Raw genomic sequence first — 17878 nt, 5'->3', positions numbered from 1 at the left:
GCGCCCTGATTTAAGCCCCAGCCTGTGTCAGAGCAGCCAGAGAGAATTAAACCTCAGGAGCCAGCCTGCCGGCCACGACGCTGGTCTGATGCGGCGGGCGTGCATTATCTTAATTTAATACCGCGGCCCGAGAGGAGCAGGTATATTAGGAGCTGTGTTTTACAGAAACAAATTTAAAGCTTGGTAATAACAACCACCAGGTCTTAAAGAGCTCCTCCTGTTTTACAAGCACCACTCCAGACTGTCGCCTGTCTTGTGCTGCCTTTGAACCTCCTAACAGCGCCGTGTGATGTAGGCTTACTGCGAGTGTCGTCACCTTATGGGTAGGAGGCCGAGGGCCAGGGGAGTTAGGCAACCTGCCCAAGGTGACACTGCTGGTTAGGTGTGGAGGCAGGACTCAGCCAGGTTGGCCTGTGTATTTTTTTAAGGTTTTTGCCATAGGGTACTAGTGCTTGCCAGAGAGAGAGAGACAGTGAGAGGGGAAAGTAAGAAATCACTCCCCCACGGCGGTGGCCACATTGCAATCTCTTCTCCTCCATTCTCCTCTCGGGATTTTGGGCACACATGCATATGCGCCCGGTGTGATTTTCAAGCCTCTAGGTCCAGGACTCCAACTGTAACCAGCTATATGGGGACTCCAGTGCTTTAACCACCACGCCACCTGCTGGCCCCGGGTTGGCCTATGTCTTATCCCTGCCCTCAGCCCCCACCGGGTGCATTCTTGAGCTCTGGAGTACAGGGAGGACAAGATAAGGTTAGTCCCTGGAAATTCCTCGGACTTCCTGTTTTACAAGGAGTCTTGAGAAAGTTCATGGAAAATGCCTATTCTGAACAAACTATGCCCGGCTCTCTAAATTTCCACCAAAACAGACGCGGGCTTTAATTCCATCTTCCCATGAATTTTTTCAAGTCCCCTGTGCAACAGCAGTTGGGCGGGAACACGGGCCGATGAGGAAGGCGTCTTTGGGAGCAGTTCGGGGTCTGATGTGTGGGCCTGCGTCTTTTCCTTACCTAACTTCCTCCGTAGAAGGCGCTCAGCTGTCCTCTCAGACACACCGGAGGACAGGCCTCTGAATGGGCGTGCGAGGCCCGTAGCGTAGTCGAGACGGGCGGGTTCCCAGGTGCCCATAAAGGCCTTAGACGGGCCAAGCCGTCTTCGTGGAGACGATAGCTGTCCTTGCTTTACGATTTAATGAAAGCAGGGTTATCTGCATCGACGATGCCTATGAAGACAAGACCTCGTAGCTGCATACGTCATTTTGAGAGTAATGCCTTTTGCATAACTTGGGGTTTTCTCCTACACCTAATTCACCAATTTTTAATTATTAATAGAATTAACTTCAGTTTTTTTTAAAAAGAATTTTCAGTTGGCGCGATGCAAACCGTCACTGTAAAGAGCAGGCTTTCTCGTTTTGCTACACCAGGAGATCCTTCAGCACGCCGCTGTCGTGTCAGGGCATCAGGAACGTTGTGGCGTGCTGTCCTGTGTGTTTTCTATGCAGAAATGCATCCATGGCCCTCCTGATGACCCATGTTAGGTAAGCCACGGGGAGCGGAACGCACGGGTTGCTAAAATCCAAAGCTTCTGCTGTTGAGGAAGATACTCTCAAGGTTCCGAACAAGTCACTCTTTAGACCGTAGCAAAAACGAATTTCTTCCCTAGGCTCTGGTTCAGAACTGTAATAGTCGGGCCAGCTGATCGTGTAGTGGTTACAGCGCTGGACTCCCACCTGGTCGACTGCAGTTTAAATCCTGAACCTGGTGGCTTGGAAATCCCGCCAGGTGCATGTGTGTGTGGGTGCTCGCAAAATCCCAGGAGGAGAGTGGAGGAGGCACTTTAACGCCCGGAGCCCGATTCGATTCTGGGCCATCGCACTCCGGGGGAGGGAGAGGAGTAACCGGCCGACCTGCTTCTGACAGGGAGGCCTGCCCCCGTCCGAGCGGCAGGGGAGCAGCACTCCGTCCGAGCGGCAGCGCAGGAGCAGGTGCGCGGCCCCAGGGCTGCATCTCCAGCGGCGGTGACTAGGGGCCCTCGCTTAAAGTGCGCTCAGAGTTCCACGTGTCGTTTATGTATTGCTCTGCCGAACGCCACGCGGCCTTTCAGCCAGGTTACCAGAAGCACTTTTTACCAAGTTGACCTTCTTCTCCTAGATAGCTAAACTCTTTTCCCCAGGACAGATGAATAAAATGGCACTTCTTAGGGAGGATGGATTACTAAGTAAAGTGGAAGCCCTGGGCAAGGGAAGCAGCCGGTGCGACGTGTTCGCAAAGCCGTAAAAGCACTGCAGTGCGCGGGGCGAGGGCGGCCCGGGTGCCAGCCGCGGCTTCGGCTCCTCTGGGCAGAGGGCTCCGGGACGCCAGGAGTGCTGACGCGGCCGGGGAGTCCCATCTGTGGCATAGAGGGGGAAGCTAGAGGAGGAAGAGGATTGGTCTAGCATGGTGTAATGGATCGAGGCACGTCTGCTGAGACGCAGAGCACTTTAAAGGAGGGTCGCCGGAGAAGTGGAGCCGGGACAGAGAGGGTCCCGCCGCCTGGCTCAGGCTGGGTGTTTGATTAGCTGATTCCTAGACACGGTCCACAGAGGCTTTTTATATTGCAGACGATACCTTCTCGAGAGTCTCATGACCACAAGGATTAATCTCTGTGAACTCCGAAGTGAATCACTGCAGCCTATTAGCTGTCTGGACCGATTCCAGCGCCTGCTTTTTCCTGGTGGTAACTGGGAGGATGCGCTCTGCCTCGTCGTCTCTTCCTGTCGCTGTGACCTCTGGCATCTGGGCCCTGTGCAGGGACGGGAGCGCGGGCCCGCTCGTGCGGAGGGCAGACGCCCGCGCCCTCGCCGACCTCTGCGGGGGGCCCAGACGAGCGCGCGTGCACTCGCACCTCTGTGGTCTTCGAGCCGAAGCCGCAATGAGTAACGTGTGGACACGGCAATGCCGATGATGCCCGCCTGCCCCGGCATGGGCCACTCCGTGACTGTGACATGAGTGAGCTAGTGTGTGGAGTGGACACGCTTCTAACCTGTATGTATTTTGGGGACTAAGGGGTAACTGGTCCCCCCTCCTATACTTCTGAGTGACGAGGTGCAGCACCTGATCCCTGCTGGTGTACTCGGCGCCAGCCTGGTTCGGATGTACCAGGCCGCAGAGCATGCTGGGACCAGGCTTGAGATCGCTCAAGTCCGACAGTGGCGGTTCATCTCCAGCGGCTTCAGGAAACACATCCAACTCGGCTTTCTCATTCACCGATTTGTCGTGCCTTTGCTGGATTTTCTTTTTTACCTCTGAGTTAGGAAGCCCATTTTGGCACACCAAGCCTCCCTGCCGCCTCCCGGCCTTTATCTCTGTTCGGTTTCCTCCGAGGCATATGCCACGCGTCTAGCCGTAACCCTCAGATGGGGTTGCAGAAGCAGCCTGGCCAGGAGAAGGCCTTTAGCCCATGTGTGGAACTTGGTGTGAAGAACAAGCTCCTTGCTCTGGCGCGGTCTCCTGTGCACCTTGCACCTGTCTGTTTGAATTCAGCACCAGCAGGGGTGACCTGAGAAGGGAGTGGGCCTCCCTGCGGGGGCCGCCGCATTTTCCCTTCTGCGTTGGAGGAGGCAGGGATTCGTGTCAGTCGGTGGCTTCAGGTGCACACCTGGGCCTTCGACCTCAGTACGTGGTACTCGCACTGCAGGCTACGATCAGGTCGTTGGCTAAGGTGCTAACTGTGAGACTGGAATGGAATAATGATTACGTCACTGGGCTCCCACGCAGTCAACTGCGGTTCAAATCTTGGACCCGGCAGCTTAGAACTCACACCAGGGCGCATGTGCGTATGAGCCCAACATCCGAAGAGGAGAATGGAGAAGGGATTGCGGTGTGGCCATCCCCCTGGAGGGTGATTTCTCTCTTTCTGTCTCTTGCGTGAGCCACACACACCCTATAGCAAACATCTTTCTTAAAAAATAAAAGTAAAGGTGCTGATTGTTTGTCGGAATTAACCGAAGCATTTTTCAGCCCTGGTAGTTCGGGGTGGCATTTTAATCCCAGCTTCCGACAAGTGTCTGTGCCCCCTCCCGCACAGTGGGGTGGGCTAGTGTTAACAGCTCCAGAGCAGAGAGTGTGGGATGGCAAGTCTGTCCTGGAAGGAGGCCACGATGTACCTCACAATCAAATTTCAGTTCCTGGAAGGATTATTCATGTCTCGGTAGCTCTTCACAAATAAATGAAAGTAGCCTAAAATAGCACGTTTTCCATCCGTTCTGAAAGTCAAAGATACCCTCTTTGTTACTAGGATAACCACTTGGGTTTACGCTCTTTTTGAAGAACATAGTAGACTATACGGACCAGTCTGAACATTTTCAGAAGCTGTTTGTAATTTTTACTTTGAGAGGACTTTTGTGTTAGGGGTGACGACAAGCCCCACTGTGGGTGTGAGTGTTTGCAGGGGTACGCTGGGTGCAGAGAGGCCCATGCTGGCCCAGTGCGTGGCCCCTTGCAGGAGCCTTGCTGTCACACTGCCCAAGTTACTGCTCATCTGTCACTTCTGAGCCGCTGGTGGTTAACATCTGTTACACACACACACACATACACACACACCAAAGAGGAGACTGGCCAAAAAAAAAAGTCTTCATAGGTTTAGGGAATAGTTCATTGTTGTTAACTAACGTGAAGTGAAGATTTAAGCTAAACTAAATCCTTTAAGGTTCCGTTTCCGTGAACGATGCCACCACATGCCTCGTGGTACACGACACGCTCCACACCCTTCTCGTCCTGCCCCCTGACCTGTCCCCAGTCTGGCCCGTCTGGCTCCCTGTGGCCTCTCAGCCCAAACTGCCATCGGCCCTCTCAGGCTACGTGACTCCAGCTTCCTGCCCTTCTGCGTACACTCCCCTGCAGCCAGAAAGGCACAGAGCTGCTCTTGGAAGCAGTGACTGTCCCCAAACCTCGGCACCTGCAGCAGTCAGGCCTGCAGCCCTTCTCCTGCAGACCGGCTGCTCCCAGCATGCCTCGCTCCCTCTCTAACCTCCCGACCTGTGTCTCTCCACGTGGGAGGCTCGAGGCTCTGCTCAGACGTCCTCACCCTCAGGAAGCTTCCTTGGTCACCTCCCTACCCACGCCTAGGGCCAGATCCCCTCCCAGAGTGGATCGCACTTGGGGGTGAGTTTTGACTCCTGCATTAGACTACGAGCCCCAAAGAGCGGCCCATGATCTTTTGCTCATCCTTGCATCCAAAACATGTCTCAGAGTGCTTTGCAGAAAGTAGTTGCTCAATAAAATCTTGTTCTATTGGGGGCGGCAGGTGGTGTGATGGTTAAGAGATTGGACTCCCACATGATCGACCCCAGTTCAAGTCTTGGACCTGGTGGCTTACTGTCTCACTTCCCTTTCTGTCTCTGGTCAAATTTAAAAGTAGTAACAAATAAAATGAAATAAATAAATACTTAAAAAATCTTGTTCTGTGAACGAATCAGGTAGTTGTGAAATGCAGCCCTTTTCTACCCTCGTGGTTGGTAGTGAGGGGACAGGGAGTAGGTTTGTTTGTGTAGGGGCACGCCGTAGTTGAGTTACACACTCTCAAGTGAGACGTGGCCCAGATTGGGGGGCACAGCGGTGGTCTAGGGGCTAAGGTGCTGGACTCCCACATGGCTGACCGTGGTTTGAGTCCAGACCCAGCAGCCTGAAGCTCACACCGGGTGCATGTGCGTGCGTACCCAAGATCCTGAAAGAATAGAGGAGAAGGGATCGTGGCGTGACCATCCCCTCGGGGTGATTTCTTGCTTTCTGTCTCTCTGTCGGGGGAGTAGAGGTTTGCTTTCCCGTTGACCTTGAACTTTGATCATCATATCCAAAAATCATTTTAAAAATTTTGGTCTGCCCCTGGGAAAAACGATTTATTTATGAAGGTATGTGTAGTAATGAGCAGATCTGTCTTTTAATTTTGTTATAGGGCACATGCACTCTGGAGAGAGAAGGTGTTAAGGCTCTGGGGGAGGGGTGTGTTTGGCGGTGGCCATGTTGCAATCCCTTCTCCTCTCGGGATTTTGGATGCACAGACTCACACTTGACATGGTTTTGAACCACGTAGTCAGCCCGTGGGATCCACCACAGCTGGCCCATAAAAAAGATGTCATAGATCAGTTCTTTTACGAATCTGCGAGTACGGGCCTTTGCGCCAGCCGTGTGGGAGTGACCCGGTGTCCCCTCTTCCTTCCGTAGGCTCTGGCAGCCAACGCTGGAACGGGATTTGCTGTCGCGGAGCCTCAGATCGCCATGTTTTGTGGGAAGTTGAATATGCACGTGAACATTCAGACCGGGAAGTGGGAGCCCGACCCCACCGGCACCAAGAGCTGCTTTGGAACAAAAGAAGAGGTGCTGCAGTACTGTCAGGAGGTACGAGCACGGCGGGGCGCCCACCCTCGTGCCAGGCTCGACTTTCGAGACCAGTCTTAAGACCGTCTCTGTTCTGGCTCAGATTACCTTTTGGGTTAGAAAAAGGAGGTCTGAGCTCTTTGGGCGTTTCCCCGAGACCAGTACTGAAGGCCGGTGTGGTCTGAGATGGCACTGCACGATGTCCCCGCAGACTCGCCCCACGGGCACTTCAGCTGCCGAACCCGGTGGCTGCTCTAACCTCCCGACCTGTGTCTCTCCACGTGGGAGGCTCGAGGCTCTGCTCAGACGTCCTCACCCTCAGGAAGCTTCCTTGGTCACCTCCCTACCCACGCCTAGGGCCAGATCCCCTCCCAGAGTGGATCGCACTTGGGGGTGAGTTTTGACTCCTGCATTAGACTACGAGCCCCAAAGAGCGGCCCATGATCTTTTGCTCATCCTTGCATCCAAAACATGTCTCAGAGTGCTTTGCAGAAAGTAGTTGCTCAATAAAATCTTGTTCTATTGGGGGCGGCAGGTGGTGTGATGGTTAAGAGATTGGACTCCCACATGATCGACCCCAGTTCAAGTCTTGGACCTGGTGGCTTACTGTCTCACTTCCCTTTCTGTCTCTGGTCAAATTTAAAAGTAGTAACAAATAAAATGAAATAAATAAATACTTAAAAAATCTTGTTCTGTGAACGAATCAGGTAGTTGTGAAATGCAGCCCTTTTCTACCCTCGTGGTTGGTAGTGAGGGGACAGGGAGTAGGTTTGTTTGTGTAGGGGCACGCCGTAGTTGAGTTACACACTCTCAAGTGAGACGTGGCCCAGATTGGGGGGCACAGCGGTGGTCTAGGGGCTAAGGTGCTGGACTCCCACATGGCTGACCGTGGTTTGAGTCCAGACCCAGCAGCCTGAAGCTCACACCGGGTGCATGTGCGTGCGTACCCAAGATCCTGAAAGAATAGAGGAGAAGGGATCGTGGCGTGACCATCCCCTCGGGGTGATTTCTTGCTTTCTGTCTCTCTGTCGGGGGAGTAGAGGTTTGCTTTCCCGTTGACCTTGAACTTTGATCATCATATCCAAAAATCATTTTAAAAATTTTGGTCTGCCCCTGGGAAAAACGATTTATTTATGAAGGTATGTGTAGTAATGAGCAGATCTGTCTTTTAATTTTGTTATAGGGCACATGCACTCTGGAGAGAGAAGGTGTTAAGGCTCTGGGGGAGGGGTGTGTTTGGCGGTGGCCATGTTGCAATCCCTTCTCCTCTCGGGATTTTGGATGCACAGACTCACACTTGACATGGTTTTGAACCACGTAGTCAGCCCGTGGGATCCACCACAGCTGGCCCATAAAAAAGATGTCATAGATCAGTTCTTTTACGAATCTGCGAGTACGGGCCTTTGCGCCAGCCGTGTGGGAGTGACCCGGGGTCCCCTCTTCCTTCCGTAGGCTCTGGCAGCCAACGCTGGAACGGGATTTGCTGTCGCGGAGCCTCAGATCGCCATGTTTTGTGGGAAGTTGAATATGCACGTGAACATTCAGACCGGGAAGTGGGAGCCCGACCCCACCGGCACCAAGAGCTGCTTTGGAACAAAAGAAGAGGTGCTGCAGTACTGTCAGGAGGTACGAGCACGGCGGGGCGCCCACCCTCGTGCCAGGCTCGACTTTCGAGACCAGTCTTAAGACCGTCTCTGTTCTGGCTCAGATTACCTTTTGGGTTAGAAAAAGGAGGTCTGAGCTCTTTGGGCGTTTCCCCGAGACCAGTACTGAAGGCCGGTGTGGTCTGAGATGGCACTGCACGATGTCCCCGCAGACTCGCCCCACGGGCACTTCAGCTGCCGAACCCGGTGTCTGCCCCAGGGAATGCGTTGGGGCTGAAAGCCTGCTGCTTTTGTCCTGCAGTACAGACTCCTCAGGGCCAGAGTGTACCCCATCGGGACCTTCGTGTTCATGGCGGAAGTCATGAGCGTTTTGGCTCACGCGGGGCGAGCGTGGCGATACACGGCTGGCTAGCGACTGTCCCCCTGCAGGTCCATTCACTGTGCGTTTTCTTCTTCTGGACAGATGTACCCAGAGCTGCAGATCACAAACGTGATGGAAGCCAACCAGCCCGTCAGCATTGACGACTGGTGCCGGAGGGACAGAAAGCAATGCAAGAGTCACATCGTCATTCCCTTCAAGTGCCTCGGTGAGTGTCCCCCGGTGACAACTGTATCTGCTAAGAAGCGGGAGCTGCTTGAATTTATGCAGGGCTTTCTCCTGTGATCATCTGCTGCTTCCTAGTGACCATGGTTGGCTTCTGCTCAGGGGTTTCTAGCTCTGGTTCCAGGTGGGCACCTCCCGTCTTTGGGGGCTGGACCTTCCCATGGTGTGAGGACTAAGAGTGACCCTGTGGGACAGGCCACTGTGCTCCCTGTGGCGGCTGAAATGGCTGCTTCACAGTGGCAGTAGTGAGGGGTGCCGCGAAGAGCAGCCCCCGGGAAAGAACCTCTGCCCCCGCTCCCTGTCGGACACGCATTCACACCGATACTCAGACCAGTGTAGATGCAGCCGTCCAGATTTGGTCACACAATCTCAAAAGGGCAAGACGGTTGATTTCGGATTATCCGTGCTAGCTAGCGTTAATGTGGACATCTGGGCGGGCCCGTCCGTAATCTGATCTGAGCCACTAATTTAACTTACTCGCCTCCCTCCCTTCATTAAAACCTTTGCTTTAATTGCAGCTAGCAGTAGAATGTAGCAAGGAGCAGTACCCTAATGAGAGGACAGTCAGACCTGAGTAAGAATAGTTGTGATGCCCGGCAGTGAGCTTTGCTTGAGAGCCACTCAGTAAGAGGGAAGAGGGACGGTGTGTGAACCCCCACTGACCGAGCAGCTCACAGCCACGGGAGGCTCCTTCAGAACGGGCGGCGGTGCGGTTTGAGGATGTTCTCCTGTCACATTTGGCTCGGAGAAGCCCCTAGTAGGGGTTTCATTCTCTCCCTCCCAAATTCTCAAACTGTGCGATGAGCTGACTCTTGAGCGTTTGTAGACGGCGCACAGAAATGCTCGAGCCCTTCCTCCTCTCGTGTCATCACCTCTGAAGTCTTGTCCTCCTGCTCGCCTGTGTCGCTCAGAGCTCCAGTGCCCACGCAGACGGAGGGGACCTGGGACCTCTTCTGTCCTCCCGTTACCCAGTTGTTTCATGCCCAGCTCTCAAGCCAGCCTGATTCTTATGTCCTAAAGATGGCCATTCCTTGGACCCCCGCCCACACTAATGTTGGCGGGGACTTTTCTTTTCTTTCTTTTTTTTTTTTTTTTGGAGAGGTTTTCGCTATAGGGCGCGTGCGCTTGCCAGACAGACAGAGAGAGACATACAGAAGTCGAGAAATCCCCCCCTAGGGGGGATGGTTACGCCGCAATCCCTTCTCCTCCGTTCTCCTCTCGGGCTCTTGGGCATGCACGCACATGCGCCTGGCGTGAGCTTTAAGCCACCGGGTCCAGGACGCGAACCGCGGTGGACTACGTGGGAGTCCAGCGACATAGCCATTACGCTAACTGCTGGTTCCCAAGGGACTTTTATTTTCAAGGGAGACACGGTCACAGTTGGGGGACTTTCTCCGAGCTGCTGTGCTCGCAGGCGCAGGGTGGCTCCTCAGGAGGTCATCGCTTCCCTTTTGATAACCTCGTATCTCGGGAGCTGTTTTCAGTCGTTCCTCTGATTAAGAAAGCAAGTGCCCCGTGAGTGTCGCTGCGGGAGTCAGGGTGCTAGCCGGGGCTGACAGCAGTGGTAGGCACAGTGGCAAGTGGCACGGCCTGGTGGGACAGACCCTCACGCTGTCGTCGCCCTGGGGCTGCTGCAGCATGCTCGCCGTGGCCAACAGTGGCGCTCACGAATGCAAAGTGGCACAGTTCTTTTAGGACGTCACACGTGTCCATCTGTCCCTTGTCGTGGTGGGAGTGTCACCTGGGTGTGGGAGGTGTGCCAGGGTCAGGACCGCCTGAACCTCAGTAGAACACCTCCATTTGCTGGGTGTTTTGTCGCCGGGCCAGGTGTGAACAGGAGCCGGGAAGTGAGTCTAGGAGTATTGGTCATGAGCGTGCGGTCACGGGGGTGGCCAGGTGTACACATGAGCAGAGCCCCGTCGTGTGGGACTACAAGGGGACCACAGTAGGGGACACTGGGAAGTCCCCGGCCTTGCAGCTGTGAAGCACAGTGGGTTGCGTGTCTCTGCTGAGAGCTGTGCCGGTCGGCCTCGGGGGACACAAGACAGATGGCAGCCAACCTAGATGAGACACTCCTGTCACACCTCGCTGTGACAACTAGGTCGTTTCCTCCTCGGGCCCACCCAGCATCCCTCCTGACTACGGCTCTCTTTTCCAGTGGGTGAATTTGTAAGTGATGTTCTGCTAGTTCCAGAAAAATGCCAGTTTTTCCACAAGGAGCGGATGGAGGTGTGCGAGAACCACCAGCACTGGCACACGGTCGTCAAGGAGGTGAGAGGGGGCGGAGAGGCCGTGGTGGGTCCGCCCAGCCTCCCCACACCGAGAACCGTCTCGTGGCCTCCTTGGCGCCCCCTCACCCCCAGGGCACCGAGTCCTGTGTCCTAACTGGAAAGTGTCGGGGGCAGGCCGGGGGAGGAAGTTGAGGGGCCCAGAGGCTGCCACGCAGGGAGGCCGTGCCACCCCAGGACTGTAGAAGGAGCTGCTCACTGGCAGTCTGGGCCCAGGTGCAGACAGAGCTGGGCACCGCTCCGTCCTGGGGCGAGGGAAGCCTTCCTCGACCCTCCAGGGAGCCGGCCTTCCTGGGTCAGACTGCGGTTGTGGCTGTCCCAGCGATGAACGGGGTCAGCCCCGCCTGCCCCTGACAGGCTCGTGTCACTAGAGGATCCATTGTTGATCATGTCCAAGGCCGTGTCTCCAGTGTTTGGGGCCCCGGTGACGTTCTCTGCTGTAAGTTAAATAACTGTAAATCTTCGTAGAACGACATGACAACCTTTTGACCAAAGACGTATGTGTCCGTCAGAACATCGCCTGGTGGCCTGATTAGGGCTTTTTTCACATAAAGCCTAGGGGCCGGGGAGCCTGGCCAGGCTGACGAGGCTCTTCCTTTTTTTTCTCTTCCGACTGCTCCGCGGTCTCTCCTAGGCATGTCTGACCCAGGGGATGACGCTGTACAGCTACGGCATGCTCCTGCCCTGCGGTGTGGACCAGTTCCACGGCACGGAGTACGTGTGCTGCCCGCAGACCACGGTCATCGAGACTGCCGTGTCCAAGGAGGACGAGGACGAGGAGGACGAGGACGAGGACTATGATGTTTACAAGAGGTGAACTCTGGCTGGTCCTGAGCCGTGGAATCTTTCTGCCTTAGTGAACGTGGCTGCTAGCGGAGTCTTCCGGGTCCACCGGGCGTTCCCCCGTTATGCCAGAGCCGCCTCTGCTGGCATCCCCTGGCCGTGGCCCATTGTGGGAGTCCCTGTGACCCTGGCCGTGCAACCTCGGGGACCCGGTGCCCTCTGTGCAGCCCAATGCGTGGACTCCGTGGGTGGTGGCACGGTCGGCGAGGCGGGCTTGCTTCCTGTCTCTGCTCTGTTTCAGAAGAGGGAGCGGATCACCCTGGTGCTTCGTGCTTAGGGGCGGGTGCTGACCTGCCCGTTTTACTTCATTCCGTTTTTCTGTGGTGGCCTCAGTGAATTTCCGACTGAAGTAGATTTGGAAGACGTCACAGAAGCAGCTGTGGATGAGGAGGAGGAGGAGGAGGAAGAAGGGGAGGAGGTGGTGGAAGACCGAGACTACTACTACGAAGCCTTTAAAGGAGATGACTACCACGAGGAGAACCCCACGGAGCCCAGCAGCGATGGCACGATGTCCGAGCAGGAGATCGCGCACGACGTGAAAGGTAACGCACGTGCCCCGGCCGGCCGCCCACGTGGGGTACCGCGTAGCCCTTTGTGTCATGTTGATGGCAGGTAAGTCCCAGAAGGCGAGGGGATCCACACCACAGCACCGTGCCGCCGTCACAGCGGGCAGGAGGCGTGGAGGGCACCCAGACCTGAGATGGAGAGCAGAGTGTGCGTTCAAGGGTTTCATCAGAGAGCGGGACTGAAGAGCAGAGGAGGCAGCGCCCCCTTCAGGATGCTTGAGCCCTGCTTTCTAGCATGGAAAACAGTCGCTCCCTGGGCTCTTCTCCTGCCTGTGCCCACAGTGGCTGCCCTGTGTCCAGGATTTGCAGCTGGGGGACTGGAACTCAGTACCTGCGGGTCTCAGAGCAGAGCTGCAGTTTTCCTCTCACCCATTTAAAAAGGGGAGGGTGGGGACCAACAGATGGCGTATTGGTTACGTCATTGGACTCCCCCATAGTTGACCATGGTCAAGTCCTGGATCTGGTGGCTTAAAACTCAGGCCGGGTATGTGTGCATGTGTGCCCAAAATCCTGAGAGGAGACTGGAGAAGGGATTGCCGCGTGGCCAGCCCCTCCCCCCCGCAGGTGATTTCTCGCTTTCTGTCTCTCTATCTCTCCGTCTCTCCAGTGAGTGCACGTGCCCTATTGCCGAACTCTCTTTTAAAAAGAAAAATAGGAAGGGTGCCCCTGGGCCATCACATCGCCCTCCAACTGTGAAACCAATTGGGACTGAATGGTCCCTTAGGACCCAGCGGGAGGTTGCTCAGCCGGTCACCCTGGGGGTGTGGGGCTGCGACCAGCTCGCTCCTCCAGCCACTTCCCCATGCAGAACAGCCCTTGCACCTGCCTGGCCTCCTTCGGGCCTCGAGACCACGAAGTTGACAAAGCGGGCAAGCGTCTCCACCTTTCAGGTCTGAAAGGGGAGGCCCGAGGGGCTCCTCCCTGGCAGCCCCCACGTCATCCAGACTCCAGCAGTACCCAGAGTGCTTGTCCTTATTCTTAAACGTCCGTGTTACAAGGAGGGTGACGGTGTGCCCGAGTGTGACGAGGCCGGCCAGGGCCCCCCCTCCGCCCCGCAGCCCACGCCCGCACCGGCCGACTGCAGCGTGAGAAGCCTTCGAAGCGCGTGCCGTGCCCTGCTGACGCTCTGACGTTTCCACAGCTGTCTGCTCCCAGGAGGCGATGACGGGGCCCTGCCGGGCCGTGATGCCCCGCTGGTACTTCGACCTCTCCAAGGGGAAGTGCGTGCGCTTTATATATGGCGGCTGCGGCGGCAAAAGGAACAATTTTGAGTCTGAGGAGTATTGTGTGGCTGTGTGTAAAGCGCTGAGTAAGTCCCGCCGGGCATTGGCCCCGCGCAGCAGCACTGTCCTGTCCAGCCTCCGTCCCCGCGTCCTTGTGGCCGCGTCTGTGTGGTGTGCCCTGGGCCAGGTGCTCGCTGTTGGTCGTCTCGTCCCCTCTCTGTGCTTGCCGGGCCCAGGCTTCCTCCCCCTGGGCTGTCGCCGCCTGGTTTTCCGTGCCCATGCCCCTGTGTGTGTGGTGGCTGTCGGTGGTGGCGGGTGCCAGTCTGGTCACGGTCAGCACCGCGAGGGCTCGTTCTTTCTCATCTGACCTGGGAGGCCACGGGCTCCGGATGCGGTGGGAAGGCCAGGCCTTCGGCCACCTGGGCCAGGGCACCAAGGAAGCTGCCATCCCCATGCTGACCTTGGCTTCTCATTCTGGTCGCGGAACTGCCTGCCGCTGACACCCGTGACACGGGGCTGACAGGACCCCTGGCACCAGGAGTACCGTGGGAGCTCAGGATGGAGGAGCTTGCCGTCTGCACCAGGGCAGAGACTGTGGCCCCCCGTGTCTTGCAGTGCTGGGTCATGCAGAACTTCAGAACGGGGTTTCTGCTCTGTGTCATTTGGTGTCCAAGGGTGTTCAGGAGACCCAGGTAGAAAGAGAATGTTCCCTCCTCGTGGCCACCCCCCCTGCCCCCGAGGCCCTGCGCCCACGTGCAGTGACCCTGCGCCAGGAGAGTCCCCCGAGCTCATGCGACTCAAGGTCGCCGCCCGCCGCTGCTGTTTGCGCTCAGAGTTTGGCTGTAGCCCGAGCGCCTTCACGCTCCCGCTTTCTTCCCCAATGGGAGGTTTTCAGACCCGACAGCACATGGCTGCCTCCTGGGCTCCGGCCCTACTGCGCCACGGGGAGGCTGTTCTTGGTGGATACGGCTGAAAAGGTGGAATTAGTGAGTCCTTTGGGAATTGGCGAGTGGACTTTTCTAATTCAGGAAGGATTTAGATAGACAAAATTATCGTTTCCTACTTTGTAAAACTACTCACACTGAGGACGAGCACTGTTTGGGGTTGGAAACTGACGAGTCAAGGCCTTTCAAGAGCTTGCTGCATGTAGCCCAGGTGGTTGATGGCCGGCCACGCTGCCACGGTGGGTCGGTGGAGTGCTGTTTCCCGTGTTCGAGGGGAGGCTTGCCGGGAGAAGTAGCGTGCTTGGGTCCTGGCAGGGTCGGCTGGGGCCTCGGACAGCCTAGAAGTGCCAGGTCTCAGTGCTGACATGCATGTCCTCTGCGGGGTCTGAGGCAGAGGGACTGTGGCTGGTCGTGTCACCCAGAAGGCTGTGGTTCTGGCCTGAACCCTTTGTGTCAGCAGAACCAGACCTCCAGGCTTGTGGTCCCTGTCCCCTTTTTTCCCCAGGAAGGGAGGAGGCCACTGGGTGAAGTCCTGACCCTCACTCCGCCTTCACGGGTCTCGGGGAACGTGGTTTGCTAAGGCATATGCCCTTATTCAGCTCATCCAAAGGTGGATGTTGGGGTCCTTTTCAGACTTAAGCAGGACTCAGAGATCCTTCACAGGCGTTTAGTTGTAGCTTTTAGGGTTGGCAAATAAGAGGGACAGATGAGAGGCGCTCCGTCAGGGACACTGGAGTGGCGGCTAGCTCAGGGCCGTCTTCGTGGCTGAATGGTCATCCCGGCAGGCTGACCGCTCCCTGTGCGTGCCCGGGCCGGGACAGAGCACATCAAGCAGGTGGGTGACCCAGGGGATGACGTGTGTCCTCACCTGGGGGCTGCGGGCGAGGGCTGGTAAGAACGCTTGGGCTGCTGAGCCTCCCTGTGGGTATGTCTCGGGGAGATTTGGCAAAGCTTCCCGTCTGGGTCCCTTCCCTCAGGCAGTGAGGCGAAACCCGCGTGCAGATGCGCACTGACCCGGGCCAGCCAGAGCGTGGGCCTTGGCGGCAGAAGGACCTCAGTTTCAGCGGGCTTGCCAGGGCCCCCGGGGCGGGCACCCGGTCAGTGTCATGGATCACGAAGCCCAAAGGGGCCTTGGTATCAGTGGGGTGTCTTTGTCCAGTTCAGCAACCTCATGTTACAAACCTGGGCGGGGCCAAGGGCCCCAGTGATGATGAAAGCTTGGAATCGTCACTAGAGTGTAGGTAGCCAGAGGGAAGAGGGCCCCGAGTCCCGGGCTCCATGATGGTGTGCACGTGCCCTGCGGGTCCTGCCTCACCCTCGCTCTGTCAGATGCAGCAGGGCATTGCAGGCAGCTCACCAGGCTCTGCCGCAAAGCAGGCCGTCCCCCCTGCAGCCAGAGCAGGTGCCGCTCGGTGCTGGAGAAGCCAGGGGACCGTGCCCGGTAGACCGCCATATTAGCGTGCCGCGGTGGTGAGCATGGTGTGAGGAGGGCTGCCCGCATAGTGGAGCGGAGCAGGTGTGCAGACGGCAGCCCTGCGTGGAGCGGCATGGGCCGTGAGACAGCTGTGCCCGCGCTGCAGGTCCTAGCGCTTCCCTCGAGAGTGCAGCGCAGGCAAGCCGGACCCCGAGGGAACGCCCTCATGCTTTCGTTTCAGTGCCCCCCACCCCTCTGCCGACCAACGACGTGGATGTGTACTTCGAGACCTCCGCGGACGAGAACGAGCATGCCCGCTTCCAGAAGGCCAAGGAGCAGCTGGAAATCCGGCACCGCAACCGGATGGACAGGGTGAGCCTCAGGGTGCTTGGTGCTGGGCAGTGTGGGCTGGGCGTTGGGGCTCCGGGGCAACCAGTGATGTTGCCCCTAGACAGGCATGCTAGTGTGAGGACGGGAGGGTCTGGGTGTGCCAGTGGAGCCAGCTTCCAGGAGGACTGGTCCGGCCTCCTGCCCCTACACCCACAGGACGGACTGAGGGCTCCCTGTGCTGGTGGAGCCCTTCCCAGGACCGCGGAGCCCTTCCTGGGACTGTGGTGCACTCAGGGCTCTCTCTGCTCTCTCAGTTTATGTCATTTAAAAAAAAATTATTTATTTTATTTTTTCATTCATTTATTTTTTAATTCGACCAGAGAGAAACAGAGGGTGAGAGTGAGAGAGAGAGGAAGTCAGAAAGCAAGCCACCAGATTCAGGACTCGAACCCTGGTCAGCCATGTGGGAACGTTCAGCGCCTTAACCACCACACCACCTGCTGGTCCCCCGTCGTCATTTTTTAAAGCCATTTTTGCCATAGGGCACATGCACCAGAGAGAGGCAGAGACAGTGAGAGGGAAAGTAAGTCATCCTGGGGAGATGGCCATGTCGCACTCGCTTCTCCATTCTCCTCCGAGATCTTGGGCACGCAAACACATGCGCCTGGCATGATTTTAAAGCTGAGATTCTACCTGCAGTTGGCTGTGCGGGACTCCAGTGACGTAAGTGCTATGCCATCTACTGGCCCCAATTTTAAAACCTTTCACCTGAACAAAAAAGATCTCCCTCCTGACAGGGAGCACGCACCTGAGAATGAGGGTGGAGGGGGAGGCGCACCCTGCCGAGGGTCTGGACGCAGCCCCCATCCCCACCCTGCAGCGCTCCAGCCTGCTGTGTGCCCTGGGCACTTACGCACACGCCTGGTATGGTCCATGCCGACTGCCCGGTGTCAGCTGCAATCCACGTGGGACCCGGCCTCTCTCCAGCAGTTCCTTAGCACTGTGCTTAGGGCCAGCCTCCTTTTTGTTTTTTATTTATACTTTTTTTTCAGTTCTTCCATGAGGGAGAGACAGGCAGGCACCCCATCAGGGCCTTCATGCCGAGATCCAAGCCAGCTTTAGGCAGCCAGGGTCTCAGGCACCTGCCTCTGTGCACCCGTGTGCACGGGAAGGTGGGTCCCCTGACCCAGACCCTCCCACGTAGCCTCGGCATGATGGGGCATTGCGTTACCGGCTGGCCCGCAGAAGGGAGCTTCTATCCCTGTCTTAAAAGTGAAGCTGCATCGGGGCCAGCAGGTGGCGGGGCGGTGAAGGTGCTGGACTCCCACGTAGCTGACCATGGTTTCAGTCCTGGGCTCGCCCTTTTTCTCTCTCTCTGCCTCCAGTCAGATTAAATAATGATAAATAAAATAATTCTTAGGAAAAGGAAGGACCAAACTGCCAGTGCCATCTGCCGTGTGACAGGCTGCCATAAAGAGGAGCTGTGGGAAAGCGAGGCTGTGAGTGCGCTCCGGCCAGCTGCTGGCCCTGAGCCTCCGTGTGCTGCTTTCCCCGGAAGTTCCTTAGTACACGTCAGAGCAGCAGGGGCCCCGGATTATGCTCCTTCAGCCTGACTGCCGACTGCGGGAAAGCGAGCACGCCCGGGGTTGCAGCGCCCTCATTTGACTGCCGACTGCGGGAAAGGGAGCAGGCCCGGGGTTGCAGCGCC

The 17878-nt window shown here is 56.9% G+C and overlaps 1 protein-coding gene across 4 annotated transcripts in view; it reads left to right on the top strand.

Annotated features, from left to right (window-relative positions):
* The first annotated feature begins 6197 nt into the window (after nucleotides 1–6197).
* APLP2 (amyloid beta precursor like protein 2) overlaps nucleotides 6198–17878 on the top strand; it is a 30752-nt gene continuing 19071 nt past the window's right edge. For 2 of the 4 annotated variants that reach the window (XM_027772693.1, XM_027772691.1), the window contains exons 1-7: nucleotides 7800–7980; nucleotides 8422–8545; nucleotides 10721–10833; nucleotides 11485–11663; nucleotides 12027–12235; nucleotides 13401–13568; nucleotides 16082–16212. In XM_027772693.1, coding sequence (XP_027628494.1) covers nucleotides 7861–7980; nucleotides 8422–8545; nucleotides 10721–10833; nucleotides 11485–11663; nucleotides 12027–12235; nucleotides 13401–13568; nucleotides 16082–16212 — 1044 coding nt within the window. In that variant the 5' untranslated portion in view covers nucleotides 7800–7860. Of the gene's footprint in view, nucleotides 6376–7799; nucleotides 7981–8421; nucleotides 8546–10720; nucleotides 10834–11484; nucleotides 11664–12026; nucleotides 12236–13400; nucleotides 13569–16081; nucleotides 16213–17878 lie in introns of those variants that run through there. The other 2 variants (XM_027772692.1, XM_027772694.1) reach the window with 2 other exon arrangements.

This window comes from Tupaia chinensis, unplaced genomic scaffold, assembly GCF_000334495.1.
Source record: "Tupaia chinensis unplaced genomic scaffold, TupChi_1.0 Scaffold000292_1, whole genome shotgun sequence".
Taxonomy (NCBI): domain Eukaryota; kingdom Metazoa; phylum Chordata; class Mammalia; order Scandentia; family Tupaiidae; genus Tupaia; species Tupaia belangeri.
Note: the sequence above shows the minus strand (reverse complement) of the source record. Positions and strands in the feature narration are given on the sequence as shown.